At 35.5% G+C, this 17,787-nt stretch overlaps 3 protein-coding genes across 3 annotated transcripts; 1 reads left to right on the top strand and 2 right to left on the bottom strand.

Annotated features, from left to right (window-relative positions):
• Nucleotides 1–3,301: 3,301 nt before the first annotated feature.
• LOC140799079 (transcription factor MYB1-like) lies at nt 3,302–7,715 on the bottom strand. Its single transcript, XM_073153224.1, has 2 exons — nt 7,304–7,715; nt 3,302–4,463 (listed from the first exon to the last, which is right to left on the bottom strand). The coding sequence occupies exons 1-2, from the start codon at nt 7,665–7,667 to the stop codon at nt 3,682–3,684; spliced, it is 1,146 nt and encodes a 381-aa protein (XP_073009325.1). The 5' UTR covers nt 7,668–7,715; the 3' UTR covers nt 3,302–3,681.
• A 3,027-nt stretch (nt 7,716–10,742) lies between these two features.
• Nucleotides 10,743–14,388, top strand: LOC140798545 (laccase-25-like). The gene is made up of 6 exons (XM_073152402.1): nt 10,743–10,919; nt 11,265–11,416; nt 12,034–12,281; nt 12,365–12,493; nt 12,772–13,725; nt 14,114–14,388. The coding sequence occupies exons 1-6, from the start codon at nt 10,833–10,835 to the stop codon at nt 14,242–14,244; spliced, it is 1,701 nt and encodes a 566-aa protein (XP_073008503.1). The 5' UTR covers nt 10,743–10,832; the 3' UTR covers nt 14,245–14,388.
• Nucleotides 14,389–15,545: 1,157 nt separating this feature from the next.
• LOC140799196 (uncharacterized) lies at nt 15,546–17,181 on the bottom strand. The gene is made up of 3 exons (XM_073153377.1): nt 17,027–17,181; nt 16,623–16,949; nt 15,546–15,859 (listed from the first exon to the last, which is right to left on the bottom strand). The coding sequence occupies exons 1-3, from the start codon at nt 17,106–17,108 to the stop codon at nt 15,759–15,761; spliced, it is 510 nt and encodes a 169-aa protein (XP_073009478.1). The 5' UTR covers nt 17,109–17,181; the 3' UTR covers nt 15,546–15,758.
• Nucleotides 17,182–17,787: the final 606 nt, after the last annotated feature.

The raw sequence follows: 17,787 nt of genomic DNA, 5'->3' as shown, positions 1-17,787 counted from the left end.
TGCGCTCGATAAAGAATATATGAGCCTGGCAATTAGAGCACAAGCAATCATGATCGTCCAATGCGGTTAGGGACGCTTTAATTCAAAAGTATAGGAACTGATTGCATTTATTACTAAAACGTAGGTGAACTTTTTTTGTTAATACTTTTATAGTTTCCTTGACTTGAGCACTAGACATATTGAACAAATCTAATCCCACTGAGAGCATTTCAGACAAAAGAAAAATCAGGGACGCTGCAAAAAACTAAGAATAATAGATGAGGATAGCGAGGTGCCTTTCCAATGAATTATCCTATCGGATATATCTACCCGTGAAGAGGACCCTAAACTATTGATAATGATCTAGATAGATAGGTACCTGTTCTGATGAAGTAACCCATCATATATATATATATATATATATATAAGAGTCAAAAAAGAAGGAAAAAATAATCCAAACATAGTCTGCAACTATCCACCCATGCACTTGTCACTTATCGGAATAATGTATCCTTTGTCACTATCGGATTCGCCAATGGATACTGCCACCCACTCCATTCAATCAAAGACCGCTCGAAATCATCTATATAGAGAGTTTATGGATATAAGAATGCGAATAACAATGATCAAGTTAGGCATCATAAAGGATGTCGTGACACAGAGGTATCATGCCATGGACCTGAAGCTTGGGTCCACATGTTCGACTAAGTTGCACCGACCAAATTCATCAAGAATTTGATCGACCCCACACGGGAAACGAGTCAGATTTTGACATGGACTTGTCTACCAAAATTTAATAACCTCCTACCACAATATGAAAAAAGAAATTTTTAAAAAGAACACGAAAAGAAAAAAAAGGAAAGAAAAACTAACCATTAACAAAGGTATTTGATAAATTTTCGACAATGATAAAATAATGACAGCTCTACGTGACAAAATCGAATAAATCATATTTAACAGAATAACTTAAATTAGTGGTGATAAAATAGATAGATAGACAAAATCATATTCCAAGCAAAGTTATCTGTGATCCTTATAAGCCAAATAAAGGACCACCAGCCTGCCTCGGACTGCATAACAAGGACACTTATCTTAAAACTTACACATGTCAGAGGGAAATTAAATGAATGAAAAGAAAACAAAATAATTAACTGAACTTTATTGTCATCCAATAGCTAGATGAGTTTTAACTAGTGGAGTAGTATCCAATACCTTTCCTTGGACGCCATACAGTGGTGGAGGACGGTGGCCCTACCCAATAAAAAGACCTTGCTTCCATGACAAACTAACTACACCTGGGCACATGAAGGAGAGCGGAGGAGCAGGTACTCTTTTTGTGCATTAAAGGCAACAAGATGTCCGCAATCACATGAATCCTTGGAACCAATAAAAAAATTATTCTGTTGATCAACAAACCTATATACTATTTAATCTGGCACTCATCAATATTGCAATTTCTCAACATAACAAACTAGTTCTGTTTCCTTTCACTTCAAATCTAATCATCTCGTGCCATTGTGGGTTCCTTTTGCTGTTTCCAGGATGCCAGCATAAGAACCCAATAGATTAGAGAAGCAGCAGCATCCAAATTAAAGAGAATTAACGGACGAGGAATATAATTTAATCACCAAACGAAATATAACAGATTAATGCCAACCTGTCCAAATTTCTGCAAAGTTTATATCAAACATACAATCAGATTTCATCCAAAATGGATTCAACTATTTATGTGCAGAAAATAATTTACTACCTTTCGTCGTCTTCCAGCTTTCCTGAAGACACTGAAAAGCAAAGCAAGTAGCAACTTAAAGTAACTTTGCAGTAAAGCAGATGCCAAATGGGCAAACAATTTTACCGTCACGTCAAGTGTCAGCTATTAGTCATTGTAATGAACTAAAGAACATAAGGAGAGCATTTTAAGCCCAAACAAACATAGCAAGCATAAAGGACAGGCAAAGATGGTGATAGGATATAAAAAAGCAATAGTCCAAGGATCAAACAAGGGCAGCAGGGAACAGAAAGGGAGCATGATAATAGAAGAAAAACTGCAGCAGAATCATGGCAATGCTTAGTCTCTATCTACGCATGGAGACATGCAAGACTATAAGGTCGCGCACCGTACACCTGCTTGTTAATTGTTGCTCATGACCCACCACTTGGTATCCAACCATTTTGTACTGCATTGATGCGCAGTTGTGATAAGTCGACGACACGTTAACTATGTAATAGTCGACTCAAACATGAACAACTTAAAAGTGGAATCAGGAAGGCATGGAATATAGCTTTCTCGCACTAGACCAAAAAACAAGAGAGAGAGAGAGCGAGTAAAAAAAAGCCAAGCAATTAACTTACATTTGAAAAAGAAGTTCCGCTAATGATACAAGAATCATGATTAAATAAACGTCCAGATATCATTGGATAAGAACATGAAATGGCCCCCAAAATGTCTGACATTGTTTAAGTGGATCCAAATGCCATTGGTTGATCTTTCTGTGACTGTAATGCAGCTTTCAGAAACTTCAACCTGCACCTGAATAAATAGCAACTCTGACCTCTAGTAATTCTCTAGTCTGCTAAAAAACGAAGTGTCTGTTACAAGTTGTAGCGAATGTAAGTTACATAACTATAAAGAAGACCAGGCATGAATAACGCAATCGTACTCAGCAATTTATTAGCCTTATCAATCACCAATCATTCTCCAACGGTGTACTAACTAATTCCAATAGCCAGAATAATCAGATGGGAGAAAAAAGGCAGGAACCATCAAGGTATCAATCACCATATAAATAAACTAGAAAAATAAGAGAGACAGAGAAACAGAAAGCATCAACGTCTTACAAATTTTGCCATAAACCTACAAGAATATCTGAAAATACTAGAAGGATGAATTTTCCCGCAAAGCTGGAGAACTCTTGTGAATCCAGAGAGCAATAACTACTTTAAGCCAAAAGACATCATAGGCATTGGAAAAAAGAGTATAGACATCCAAAGCACAGAACTTGCAACATACACTTGCAGTTGATGTAGATAAATGATATCTCTAATTATTGTAATAACATTTACAAAGCATTCTGTGCTATATTTCCTTGGAAAAACACTAAATAAATTCTAGTATAATGCGCTAATGTAGTTAGTCTACTAATTATGTGCCTCATAGTTGTAATTCAATCAAATGAACATCTGACATGCTCACAGGGTCAAAGAGATTAAGCTTCCTTTTCAAGCAGTTAAAATATGATACTGATGCAAACAGGACCCCCACTCCCCAATACACACATACATAGAAAATAAGAATGAAATTTGTTGTAGCCACAAAAATGGATTTCAAATAAGTTGAGCAAGTAAACAAAGAAATTTCATATAAAGATCGCCATGATTCCATTTAATGACTTCTATGTTTTCCTCTTTCTATTTAAATGAGAACCTATTTCCTTCACATCAACTTTTATACTAATCCTCTAGCATAGTTCATGTATTAGCTAAACCACCATCACAATATCATTAATCAACAGGAACCACAGAGGACCTATTCAAGTCGCTTAGTGAGATGAGACATAATATTCAGTCTAGAAAATCATCAGCGTTCACTTTCAGCTGCTACTGGTAGAGGCTGTCTTGCCATCTGTGGAAGAAAAATATTTTCAACATCATGTTCAAGCTGGCCTCTGCCCTTCTCCATATGAAAAGTAAATCCTTGCAGGCCTACCCAATCTGTTGATTCATGTGTCCCTGGCCAGCTGGCCATGTAGGCTGTAATAAGTTACTGGCGCTAGTGCTCTGCATGCCACTTTTAAGCCAAGCAATACTGCTAATATCTGATACTACTGAAGCCAATTCATGATTTAAGATGGGTGGAGTCTCAACAAACTCAACAAACTCGGGCCCTAACAATGAAGTTTTGGTATGAGCTTCATTTTGATTGCTGCAGCAACCATGCCCACATTGGGATGGCACCTGAAGTTCAATGCTTATGCTGTCAAGTAATTTGCAGACCCCACCGCCAGACTTGAAGGCTTGGAACAACGGACCACTAGTTTGGATAAGTCCTGATAATTCAGGACTAGATGATTGCCCAGGTACATGATTAAATGGTCTGAAGGCACTTACTCTTGCAACTGGCCGGAAAAGATAAGGTGGATCTCTAACTTCAGGCTTCGACGGGTCCTCCCTGATATATACCACTTCTCCAGCATTTTCAGACATGTTCTCCTGATAGAACTCTCTTCCTTCAGAGGTTTTAATGGAATTGACATCTCCAAAAGACTGATTTTCTTCTGAGGACGTCTTGGCTTTCTCTGGGCTAACATTTTCTACAGCATCACAAGATGTTTTATACTGATCAGCCATAAAGCATCTGCGCCTCAGAGTTGAATTCCAGTGATTCTTAATTGCATTGTCAGTTCTTCCTTCTAAAAGCCTTGCAATTGATGCCCACTTATTACCGTGGATAGCATGCGCAGCAATTATGATGCGGTCCTCTTCTTCTGCAAAAATATTCGACAAAATCTCTTTTATACATTATTTGTAATAAACATCCAAGAATGAGTATTCCACTACGACAAAATTGATCCAAACTGAAGCAACATAACAGATGTACAACTTACTGATACAAGCGATAGCACTAGACCAGATCCAGAATGGAAGTTCTCCAAAATACAAAACCAAAGTACTTTTTCCAAAAGAAACTAATAAATCACTAAAGAACTTTGAAAGAATAAACTCTCTATAATCATTCAATAAACTCTTAAGCAGATGTGATTATAGAAAGATAATGTAATAAAAGAAGGTGCATCATTAAGAGCTCTGAATACCATAAGAAAAAAATTGGAACAAGTACTTAATTAGATCAAAATGTACAACATTTATATTCCATACCTACAGTGAATGGTAGGAAATATTTTACTTTTGACATCATGTATTAATTCATAAAACTGATAAGGTTATTTTGGCAACTTAAGGACATAATGGGATGAGTTTTTAGCTTTCACCAATAAGACAATAATATCTTGGGAAAATTTTATTAGGTGGCAACCTATATGTAGAGATCCATGGAAGTACGAATCTCAAGCCTGCATTGCTTGTTTCCAATTATACGAACGATAGAGAGAAAGGGGAGCATGCCACTACAGGTAGTGGTTGGTGCCTATCTTGCTTGTCTTGGCATTCAAGGAGGCACGACCATTTAAACTTCAAGGTCATGTGTGCCTTCACATGACTCTAGTGACCATTTAAACTTCAACTTCATGACCAATGAGATCTGGCCAGATTTGGCAAGTCTTGAAGAAATGCATCTTAATTCACCTGTTAAACTTTACTTTCTTATCAGATATCTAATGTCCCATATTTTTATCATGACTGTGGATTTCCTGAAAATTACCGTCCTCAATTTCCCAAGAATGGTTTTATAATTTTGAAGACTGATTCCACATGTCTTCCCTGAGCTGTGGTGCATCATATGGAGTAATCCTGGCCATGCTGCAACATCCTGAAAGTTGAAACTACGAGGCAGTGAACTCTGCGTCACTAGCAAGGCGTCAGTTTCCATGGTCCGCACATGCTGCGGGAAAGTGCACCATAAAACTTTACACTGCTTACAAATTGTTAGTTACAACATTTTGATAACTTTGATTTTATTGATTAGTTGTTCTACATGTATTGTAAGAGTTTGTTGAGACAGTATATATGCCATTGTTGGATCTTATGAATATGAGCATTTTACTTTGTCATGCTAAAGCAACTTTTTCTATATTTGTGGAAATCTTTTAGAAAAGAAACCAAAAACGGAATTCACAGTAGGATGTGAGAAAGTTAATGATTTACTAAACAATGATTCAACTATCGAGTATATTCTTGGCTTCTCTCAATGACCAGTAAATCTTAACAAGGATTTATTGCTTTCAAATAACTCAAATTATGGAAAATAGAATTGGGAGAAAAGAGAACATCTCTATGAAACCTGGTCCATCTGACCATATTTCTGAAGGCATGCCTAGTTATCATGACTTAAATGCTTCAGAAACAACTTTTAAAGTTTGGACCTGTTGGAAGCAAGCTTCCAATGTATAAGCCAAGTAGCCAATGATGTCAAATTATAATAAACAAGTTTGGATTAGAAAAAAAACAGATTCAACTCATTATCACTTGCATTGAGAATTCTGCCTCTGTCATTATGTACTCTCGAACTATCCAACAGTAGCAGGAAAATTCGTGAATTTCTTTAATCACTAGTACACATATAAAAAAGAAGTGTTTGGACCTTTCCACCCTTTCTATTTTCTCCATTTCATCCCTTCAAAATTTCTCTAGAAGGCATGCAGACAATGTATGGAAATTCTATATATACACATGGAAGTGAAACTTAATATTTTTCTTGATAAAAGTGTCAAATCTCATTATGTTCCACATTAGCAATGTCTTATTCTTTTCCTGTTTTGCAATTGTAGAACAGATAGTATAGTTGAGTCCATAATTATTTGCGAAGAATCTCCACAAGAAACTTTTCATGATACGATATAATTATAGTTTCATATCCAATAACCCAAGATTGTTACGGATTTTCATCCTTAGGAACCCTGGCTTTATGGGTTACATTTTTTATAATAGAGCAAAATGGATATTGAAATCCAAATTTGAGGGTTCCCACAATCACGATCCTTACAATTTCCACTCTCCTATCATTCTATGTTAAGCATGCTGAATAAGCATATTTTCCACTGTAAGAGTATTTTACCTACCACATAATTTTGTTATATTGAGTGTCTAAAGGCTTTGCAAAAACAATTTACTAGCAGGAGATAGAGTACAAACTATAACATACATTTCCATTAAATCACCAATGGAGTATAATATAACAATGACACACTTTTGTTCAAGGCCACAGGTGTGCTTGCATATGTGATTTATGATAAGGTGTATAGTTATTCAGTAAAATCTATATAGTCCTGTCTGAGTGTCAACCCAAAATCTACTTTGGCTAATGAATACAGTATTGTGAAATTCATTACAGAAACCCTAAATTTCCAACAAATGAACTTTCTTATCACCACAAAAATTCCCATCCTACTAGCAATTCTAGCTACATTCTAAAATCATCCTCCAACAGCAAACTACTCATACATCACCATTTACCACGACATTCACACATCTAAACCTAGAAGAAGGTTAAAAGAACTAAAAATTACTTCCTCCTATCATCCCAAATCACTATAAGCATCCAAATCTAAAATTGACAAAAACCCTACAGCGATCATATTCACATGCACACGAAAATCTAAGTCGATCAGCATTCATTCAACCAAAGAGAAAGAGCACTGGAAAGCAATACCAGTGAATGGCTTCCGCTTGACGTAGGGATCCAATTGGTTGCACCACCGGAGGCGGCACGACTTCCCGGACCGCCCGGGGATTCCGCGCGCTATCAAGCTCCAATTCCTCGCACCGAACTTTCCCACCAGACGAGACAGTATCGCGTCCTCCTCTGGCGACCACGGCCCCTTGACCCGGTCCTCCGCCGCTGTTGATGACGCGGTAACGCCGCCGTCTCCAGCCGGCGCGGCGGGAGAAGGAGGAGACGGACTAGACGGCGCCGGTAACGGATGCGGCGGAGATGACGGAGGAGGAGGGGAGGAGGAGGAGGAAGTGGCGGTGGCGGCGACGGCGGCGGCGGCGGCGGAAGACTCCGTGTCCATGGCGGTGTGAGAGCGGTCAGTGTTGCTGTAAACTGACCGCGTAACGGCAATTTTGGGGTTTCGAGAGAGATGGGGTTCGTTTTCATAGGGCATGCGTTCCGGGAAAACAATATTCCGTTCCGCATTTACGGATTTGCCCTCGATATTTTCAGAATGACTGATGAGTCACATGAGATACTGCAGCCTGACCGAGCCAAGTTTACGGAATACTATGTTACGGTCCTCTAACCTATTAGATATAAAGAATTATATATTTTTTAAATATATTAGATATAACGAATTAAATTTTTTAAAAATATATTATATCTTATCAGGCCGGCTGTAACGGGCCTCCATGAAAATACTAGTTTTTTTCCATTTAAATTTACTAAATATCTGATATGGGACTAAAAAGTAATAGAAATAAATATGCGTCACGGGCATGCATAGTAGGTCGAACTTTTAAGAGCCATGCTGCCTATTATTATCTCGATGTCGACTTAGGTCAGGTATACCCTAATTAAAGTTGGGCGGAGCATGGGCAATTTGGACGTAATGATTACTTCTAAATGAATGCATTCTTCTAGGCTTCTATTTCAAATTTTAATGTTTCTTTATTGTATTAACATTTTCTTTTAATGAATTTCTAACCTGCTGGACTGTTCATGAGAATGCCAACTTCTCAATTCCTGAGACTATATAACATTTCAGATAATAGATTAGGCTTTTGAAGGGATTGAAATTCAATAAAGGCTAATCCTTATAAAGATTGTACACCGTTTGATGATGTGAATTAACTCATTTATTGCACAAATTCAATGGTCTTGATTGCACGTGCTTAAATTCGATGGATCCTTTTTATTTATATTTCGAGCATATTTGAAACCACCAGATACACATAATTAATACATTGATGCATATTTAACAATTCGCCTTGCACCGAAACTAGCTTCCAAATTAAGGAGAGATTATCATGATGACTGAAAACTTAGTGTGGGCTAATGATCTTAATCTCGTCCAAAGTCAAATATAAATGAATGGTTAGAGTGGACATGATCAAAAACATTAGATGCTTGTGAATAATATATAAGAGCACATCTAAAGACGCGCACTCCAATCGATCCATATGAGGCTGGCTCAAAATCCAGTCTGATCATCAGATGCATACTAATGTAACAATCTGTCATGTTAGATTATTAGTGCCAGCCAACTTAATCACAGGTCTTAATTAGCATACAATACTAATTGTACTGTTGATCGATACGTTGGCACGCATAAAATAATCATCACAAATCTGACACCAAAACAAAAGTTAAAACTTAGCCCTTTGTAGACATACAATCCCCTTAGGCATTTGTTGAGATCATGCAATTGATAGCCAACAAGCTAAATTACGTCTTGAAGCAATCTAAAGGGATTAGACTGTGAGATTGATTAGTTAAAAAAATAAATAAGATACTCGTCATGCGTCCAACTTTTAGAATCAATTTATGCTTACCTACCCAGCTTTTTAAATCCGGATTCTATATCAAGATACATTTATGCTAACATAAAGCTATTGTGGCTAATCATATCATAATATAAGAACTTATTTGTCTTCTTCATTTGCATGCATATCGATTCTTTGCAACCTTGAGATATCTTTAGTGGTTGAAACTGCTAAGAGTTGATTACCACTGATTAAATTCCAGATCAAAGAGAAACATGGAGACAGTAATTTTTACTCTTTTAGAATTGTTATTTTTTAACATAATATTCATAGAAAATTTCTAATAAATAAGTGTCAAAATTAATAAATATAACTAAAATACTCTTATTCTTTTTTTCTTGTAGTATGATATCATATAATATTGGATAGCTTTCATTTTAAGCAATTTAGTTAAAGAAAAAATATGTTCGCAAGCTAAATATAGCGATACACCGAATATCTTAAATACCTGATGTATTTTTTCGCCCTCTTTTAAAGTTAACTTAAATGGTATAATATATATTTTATTTTTTTGGAAAGAGTCACATCTAAGAAGGTCTAAAGCATTGGTTTGGTTGGGCAAACTAATAACTAATTCCATCAACCTCATAAAGGTTAGGAAGAGGAGAAGAATATTAATTAGTAGTCTATAATATAATGCCAACTGATGAAATAGACAAGCCCAAGAAGATAAGCTAAAGTCCAAAAGTCCTAGGTGAAGTCCTCTTGGAGAACTCTCTTCCATTTTGCAACCTTCAATTATTATCCATATCTTAAAAGTATATATAACCTACCAAACAATATTTCAACGTAGGGGTACAGAAGTCTTAAATTTCTTAATAGAGAATATTTAGTAAACCACCCTCCAATTAAACAGTTAACATATGTTGGAAAATGTAGGGAGTATTTTTTTTTTATAAGTTATATTCTACAATCAAATACTTATTTGTGCACATTTTGATCAAATTTTATATAAGATAAGTTGTAGCGACTAATTATGTACAAAATCTTATCGAATGTTAAAAGGTGTTTTTTTTCTAATCAAGATTTATATTAGCATAAAATAATTAAAATATTATGAGAGTCATTTACTCTTTTCATCTTAAAATTACCTCATTAATCACACTCATCCACTGTTTAGCACTAAAACAACAAATTTTGTATAAATTTTTTCAAAACCAACTATTATATTTTATCTATATATATATATATATATATATATATGTTACAATCAAACAACAAAACTATAACCAAATTCACACACAAATATAAGACGCAGTACTGCATTGTCCCACATCACATATATGCCAATAAAACAATCCAACTTACTGTATGCACGTTAAAGTTATCACATTTGCCATCAAATACTTAGCTATTAATTGCATCTAAGAAGGATTTTGCAGGCCGGTGTAAGGTAGAGAGATTTGGTTGGGCGAACTAAAACTAACTCTTCCATCAACCTCATCCTTGCCATTTTGATTCCCTTTAGATGTGATGGGGCATAGATTGAGACAAGCTAAGCCCATGTCGATCTTAGTGGTAACTTCTTAATGAAGAATAGTAAACCACCTCTCCAATCAATCATGAGTTTGATAAATGTTATAAGATTTGGTGTTTTTATGCACCCCTAACGTGTCTATATAAGACGTAAGTCTTAAGCTCTCTCCTCTCCAGAAACACCTCGATCCACTCCTTTGATCAAATCTCTCTCTCAAAAAATGGCACGATGCTTGTTGATTCTTGCATTTGCTCTTGCCTTCATCGGATTCGGGGCAGACGCCGGTATCGTCGAGCGCACTTTCCGAGTAAGATTTAAACCTTACATTTGATCCTTCTATTTTTCTCTCTTTTTTTTTCCTTGTATTAATTGTTTCTAATGAGCTCTTATGAAATATATAAAGTTTTTAAGTACATGAAAATAAAAATTAAGAAGAGGGAAAAAGTTGTATAATATTTTATAACCTAATTGGCCTTGTTCCATTCTATTAGATAGATAGATAGGTGGCCAAACTTTAACTAATCTCACCAACTTCGAAAGCAATATTAAAGACAAGTGGCATGTGCATTAATTCATAATTTATAAGACAATAATAATTAGCGTATCTAGATTAGGAATAATCTTGACGTTAGTCTTATGATTAATTTTGCAGGTTGGAAACATGAGAATAAGACGACTATGCGAAACGAGAGTCATCACTGCGGTAAATGGACGATTCCCAGGTCCAAAATTGGAAGCCCACGAAGGTGACACAGTAGTGATTCATGTCATCAACGAATCACCTTACAACATAACTATCCACTGGTAACAATATATTATATACATAATATTTCATAATTATTATACTAATCAGGGTAAATTACAATTTACGGAATGAGGTTTGGCCATAATTATTATACTAATTACCGTACTTTTTAATTAATTATGATTCAAACACAACCTATTTTTTAAAAAAAAACTATTTTATCCTTGTATAGATAATTAAAATGTTTTAAATTTTGTCTAATATAATATCCAATACGATAGTACAATGAAATATATTTTATTTTTCTAAGACTTGATAAATATTTTACACACTAAATTTAAAAAAGGGGATATTTTAGTCATTTACATGTGTTTATCAACTTTAATAATAATTTGTTATAAAAATATTTTATTAAAAATTAACCATAATAATAATTCTAAAAAAGTTTTAAAAAAATTCAATCATAATTTTGATATTCTAAAGAATACAGTGACAGTTATGGTATTTTAAAAGTCTCGAGTCATAATTATATAAATAATTTAAAATTAGTTCGAATTCGAGAGTGTTTAAGTTGAAATCGGGGCAAACCGACAACAACATGATGGTAAATTATAATTTGCTTTACTAATTAACTACTATATGATTAAATTAATTACGGTTTAAAACTTGAGTGCAGGCATGGAATATTTCAGAAATTAACAGGATGGGCAGATGGCCCAAATATGATAACCCAATGCCCAATTCGACCTGGTAATAGCTACACTTATAAGTTCAATGTAACTGGACAAGAAGGTACTCTATGGTGGCATGCCCATGTCTCATTCCTCAGAGCAACAGTGTATGGTGCTCTCATTATAAGACCAAGGCATGGGGAGAAAGCTTACCCCTTCCCAAAGCCAGACAAAGAAGTCGCCTTATTACTAGGTATAATTAATTACTAATGCTTAATTTATTTTATCTATATGGAAATAATTAAGATTTAATTAAGAACATAATTAATCGTACAGGTGAGTGGTGGAATGCTAATGTTATTGATGTGGAAAATGAGGCTTTTTTGAGGGGTAGTGGACCAAATATTTCTGATGCTTATACCATCAATGGAAAGCCTGGTGATCTCTACAATTGCTCTAGTAATCGTAAGTGTCCTTGTTTCTTTTACATGGATACCCACTTAGAGTTTAATTGTTAAAAATATTATTATTCTAGTTTTCATATATTTCTTTCAGTTAAGACTACTTTATTGAAAATAATTAGGAGGGTATTTGTGAAAAAAAAATAAAAGACCATATATTTTGACTTTTTGAGGGGGTATACAAGAGACTTTTCCAAGAGGAATGGATACTTAAATAAGAGATTTTTCAAGGGTGTAAACGTAAAAAAAAAGTAAAAAGTTAATTATGTGATGGTCCTGCAGAAATGTATAAGCTTCAAGTGACGTCCGGGAAGACCTACATGCTCCGGATCATCAACGCTGCCCTCAACAACCAGCTCTTCTTCAAGGTGGCTGGCCACCGCTTCACCGTCGTGGCCGCCGACGCCGAGTACACCAAACCCTACGAAACCGACGTCATCGTCATCGCCCCGGGCCAGACGGTCGACGCCCTGATGACCGCCGACGCCCCGCTGTCCCGCTACTACATGGCCGCCCTCCCCTACGACAGCGTCGCCCCTCCGTCCCCGCCAATCGACAACACCACCACCCGCGCCCTCGTCGACTACCGCTACCGTATACCATCTTCTCCTCCATTGATCCCCGCCATGCCAGCCTTCAACGCCACCCCGACCGCGCACGAATTCTACAGCAACCTCACGTCCCTCCTCGTGCCAGGTAAGCCGACCGTCCCCCTCCACGTCGACACGGCAATGTTCGTCACCTTCGGCCTCGGCTTAGCCGCCTGCCAGCCGAGCCAAGTTGCATGCAACAAGACGCAAGGAGCCATCGCCGCGAGCATGAACAATATTTCCTTCCAGTTCCCCACCAAGATGTCTCTACTAGAAGCGCACTACAGGAACAACATCAACGGGGTTTTCACCCAAGATTTTCCGGATAAACCCCGGGTTTTTTTCGATTTCACCAGCGGCTCCGTGAAATCGTCGCTGCTGTCGACGGCGAAGGGGACCAAAGTGAAAAGAGTGAGGTACGGCGCGGCGGTGGAGGCGGTGTTGCAGAACACGGCGATACTGGGGGCGGAGAACCACCCGCTGCACCTGCATGGGTTTAACTTCTACGTGATAGCTCAAGGGTTTGGGAATTACGATAAGTCTTTGGCTGTGGAGAGTTATAACCTCGTCGATCCGCAGAAGAGGAATACTATTGCTGTTCCTGCGGGTGGGTGGGCGGTTATCCGATTCGTGGCTAATAATCCAGGTAATTTCTTCCTTTTCTAGGGTCTTATTTCGTATTTTTCATAGGGAAATTATCAAATCACGCCCTTTATTTTTAGGTTTATAATCAGTCAGCGAGTACCATAAATTACACTTATGCCCCATAAATTAGTTTTTTTGACACATTGATCCCTTAAATCCTTCTTTCTTGCTCGTTTTGAGTGATCATATTTAGATACTTTGAGAATTATTTTACCCATATTTTAGATATTACATTTAATATTTTCTGTCTATATTGTTAGAGATAACCTAAATCGGAGTTGTTATTAAATAAAAGAAACGGAATATTCCTTTTTTCTACTATTAAGTCAGATAAATATAATAAACTTAAAATATAAGGTCTAATTTATAAATTTTCTAATCCTATTCAGGGCTTTGGATCATGCACTGCCACTTGGACGCCCACCTGCCTTTGGGATTGGCTACAGTGTTTAAGGTGGAAGATGGACCAACCACAGATGCCATTCTTCCACCTCCTCCACCGGATTTCCCCCAATGCTGATGTTTTAATTAAGATTGGATTAAGGATTATTATAAGATTAATCCCTCTTTTTGCTGATCGTAAATTGTATGATTCATTTATATCCAGATATTTTAGTACCATGTAAGCAATTCGGATAATAAAGTGTTGAATATTTTGCATGTATATCATTAAGGTGTGAATGATAATAATAATAATAATAAAGACAAAATGTATATGAATTTTTAATAAATTTCCCAAATTTTTAATTAATTCTAAGAATGTAGGTCCCAAATTAATTAGAACAAATGTAGGTTGATTCCAGCAATAATGTATAGAAAAATGATATAAAAATATTAGATTACAAGTTTAATTAATTACACATTAATTAAATCGCATCAGCAGACTCCCTCAGAGGTGGCCCATTTTGCTAAATAATGTTTTTGGTCTGAATAATTAATATTATCGAAACTTAGAGAACAAGTTTGAGGAGTATTAAGAGATGCTTGCCTACATAAAAAAAAAAAAAGGAAAAAAAATAATATTTCTTCAACTAAGCTATAATAAAATGATTAAGAATATTATTATTTATTTGCATGCTACCTCAAATATATATTAGATAGCGAACACAATCTATACCTAAATCTCTATTGGTCACTTTAATCAACTGTGCAATCAATCAATCTCTGTATGGTGTGCCATTCCTTTGGCTTAAGAAACCACACTCTTGTACATATATAACAGTTAGTAGAATTCTATTTATAAAAAATATCCTACATTTTCCTTTATTATTTAACCCTTTCATGAATGTTTATCATTAGACCTATATATATATATATGACTTTGTAATATTTTAAGATAAATTTAACCTAACCGTAGCTCATAAAATAGAGGATGTTTCATTACTTTTAAAAATAAAAATCTGAAATACCCATCATTTGACCTTAAAATATGGTTCCCCTTTTATCTTTTATTTTAATATTATTTTATATTTATAATTAGTTTAACTCGTCTATATAATAAATACATGTTAAAGCAATATATTTTGGAGGCATTAAAAGCAAAATATATGGCTCAAATGATAAATAATAAAATATTTATAGTAGTCTATTGCTTGTTGTATTCTTTGTTAGTGTGTATATTTTTCACTCTTACTATTAGCGAGTTCATAATATCGCTTAATTTTGCATGAAACTTATCAAACATTTCATATATATATATATATATATATATATATATATATATATATATTCTAAGAATTTCAAAAGTAGTAGTTAAACCCAAAAGCTTAGATAATTTAATATATTTGTCCCACTTTTTGATGGGGAGAATAACCAACCATAAGCCAAACACATTCAATATATATTAATCCACTTTATGGAGAATAATACAACCAAATAAAATAGCAAGTTGCGAACACATATGCTCTATTGTGCTTATTATTGTTTAATAGTATGCACGACTGTCCAAATATATAATCATAATCTACCCAAAGAAATCAACCGCCAACCGAAACTTTTACACGTCTAACAGCCAACCAGGAGCAAGAAGCATCATCAAGGAGCTGATGCAGGCGCAGGACCATAGGATCCAACCTCTGCCATTGAACGGTGAGGATTTGCGAGTGAGATCTCGCACAGGTCAGGCAGGAAGACACCTGTACATCAAATCTCGGGATTATTCTCTTCTTCTTCTTCCTTCTTCTTCTTTTGATAAATAAATCTTTTGATTAATCTATTTTGATGCAAATGTATAAGCAGAAGTAGTATGGAGGGGTTTTGTAATTTAATTTTTAATTTGTAATAATGGACTTTAATGTGCATCGCATATATAAATTATAAATTTTATTATAAAAAATTATATATTAATTATAAATAAATATATACACTTAGTTTTATATGTTACACTGAAAAACTAAATAAATAAAATTATAGTACTACGGAGAAAGATCAATATCCTACAAATTTAGTTGGATTGGCATGCCCGCCCTATTGGGCCGAGTAATTAATATAGCTGATCTAAAATAATTGGCACTATTGCCCCACTATTGTTATGAAAAAGAAGCAATATTTAGGGTAAGTAAAGAATTACATTAGCAATACCAATATTTATGGGTTAGTTACATTTTACTTTCTACAATTACCATCTTGAAGCACTTTTTTTTTTAAAAAAATTCTGTCATTAAGCCATGTGTATTCTTGAATGAATTGTAATTGTTGGATTATTTTTTTGTCAAATTAAAATAAAGTAGTCTGTGCCTTTTTATCTTAAAACATCACTTTAATCTATTAACTACTTCTTTTTCGTATCACTAAACCATCTTCAACTTTCTCTTTAAAACTTTCATTTCATCACTGCAAGTTTAAAGGAAGAAAGAAAACGAAAAAAAGGGAGGAGAAAAAGAAAGGAGAACTAGTCACCTTCTCCAGCAGCGAGATTGAAGTAAAGGTCAACGATATTAGGGCAGTTCTTGTAGCACGCGTCGGAGCACAACTTGGCCATGAACTGCGGCTCGAGGAGCGCGTCGGACGAGATCCCGACCGTGCTCCGGTACACACCGCACGCCTTCACGCACTCGTCGGACTCGATCCAGTTCGACATCTTCGCCACCAACACGTCCGACGTGCGACACTGGTACTCGGCCGTGCCGCGCTCGTGCGGTACGCTCTCGAGCACGCACCGCTTCGACGTCGACGAGATGGAGAATGCGCATAGCTTTTGCGGCAGATCCTCACATATTACACCACCTATATATTATATATTATATATTATATGTACTATTAGCCATTAATACTATGCAAAGTGTGATTAATTATATACATACCAAGAGCAGAAGGGAAGAAGAAGAAGAGGGAGAGGGAGAGGGAGAGGACGAGGGACAAAGCTATCTTGGAAGAGGAAGCCATTAGATCAACTCTTTCCCTTTTAAGACTTTGATGTAATCTTCGAGGGAAAGACTTTTAAGCTTTGTGAGGAGATGGGTGGGAAATTAAGTTATGTCGGTTTATATAGGAAGAGATCGAAGGCCATGCATGCTTCTAGCGCTGAGTCAATCTCTTATTTTTCTTCTCTTATGACGCGGCCATTGATGATGTAAATTAATAACAAGGTTACGCAACAAAGCCTTTGGAAATGTAGTCCTAAAGCTGGATCCACTATCAATTAAACTGCCGTCTAATATTCACCACACTTATATATTTTAAAAAAAATTATAGACAAAAAGCTTACGTTTCACTTTTTATTAATTTGTTTAGTTAAATATATTATTTATTTATCATTTAAAATTAAAACTATTTTTACCACGGCACCGCTGACCCGTTAAGCCCGAACTAAACCTTCTTTTACCATCTGTTCACTTTTATTATCATTTATATCTGATCATATAAATATTTATTACTCAATCAGCACCCTTAGGTGCGATATTTTAAGGTTAAAATAAAATTAATAAGAGAGGTAGATTATAAAGCCAAACAATGGGTATTTTAGATATATTAGTTTTATTTTAAAAATTAATATAATCTTTTCTATCATTTGATGCTATTAGGTAAGACAATAAGAGTTAACTAAGGTGCCTTTAATGCATTA

The sequence above is a fragment of the Typha latifolia genome, chromosome 12 (assembly GCF_019914945.1).
Source record: "Typha latifolia isolate L0001 chromosome 12, TyphaL0001v2, whole genome shotgun sequence".
NCBI lineage: Eukaryota > Viridiplantae > Streptophyta > Magnoliopsida > Poales > Typhaceae > Typha > Typha latifolia.
Note: the sequence above shows the minus strand (reverse complement) of the source record. Positions and strands in the feature narration are given on the sequence as shown.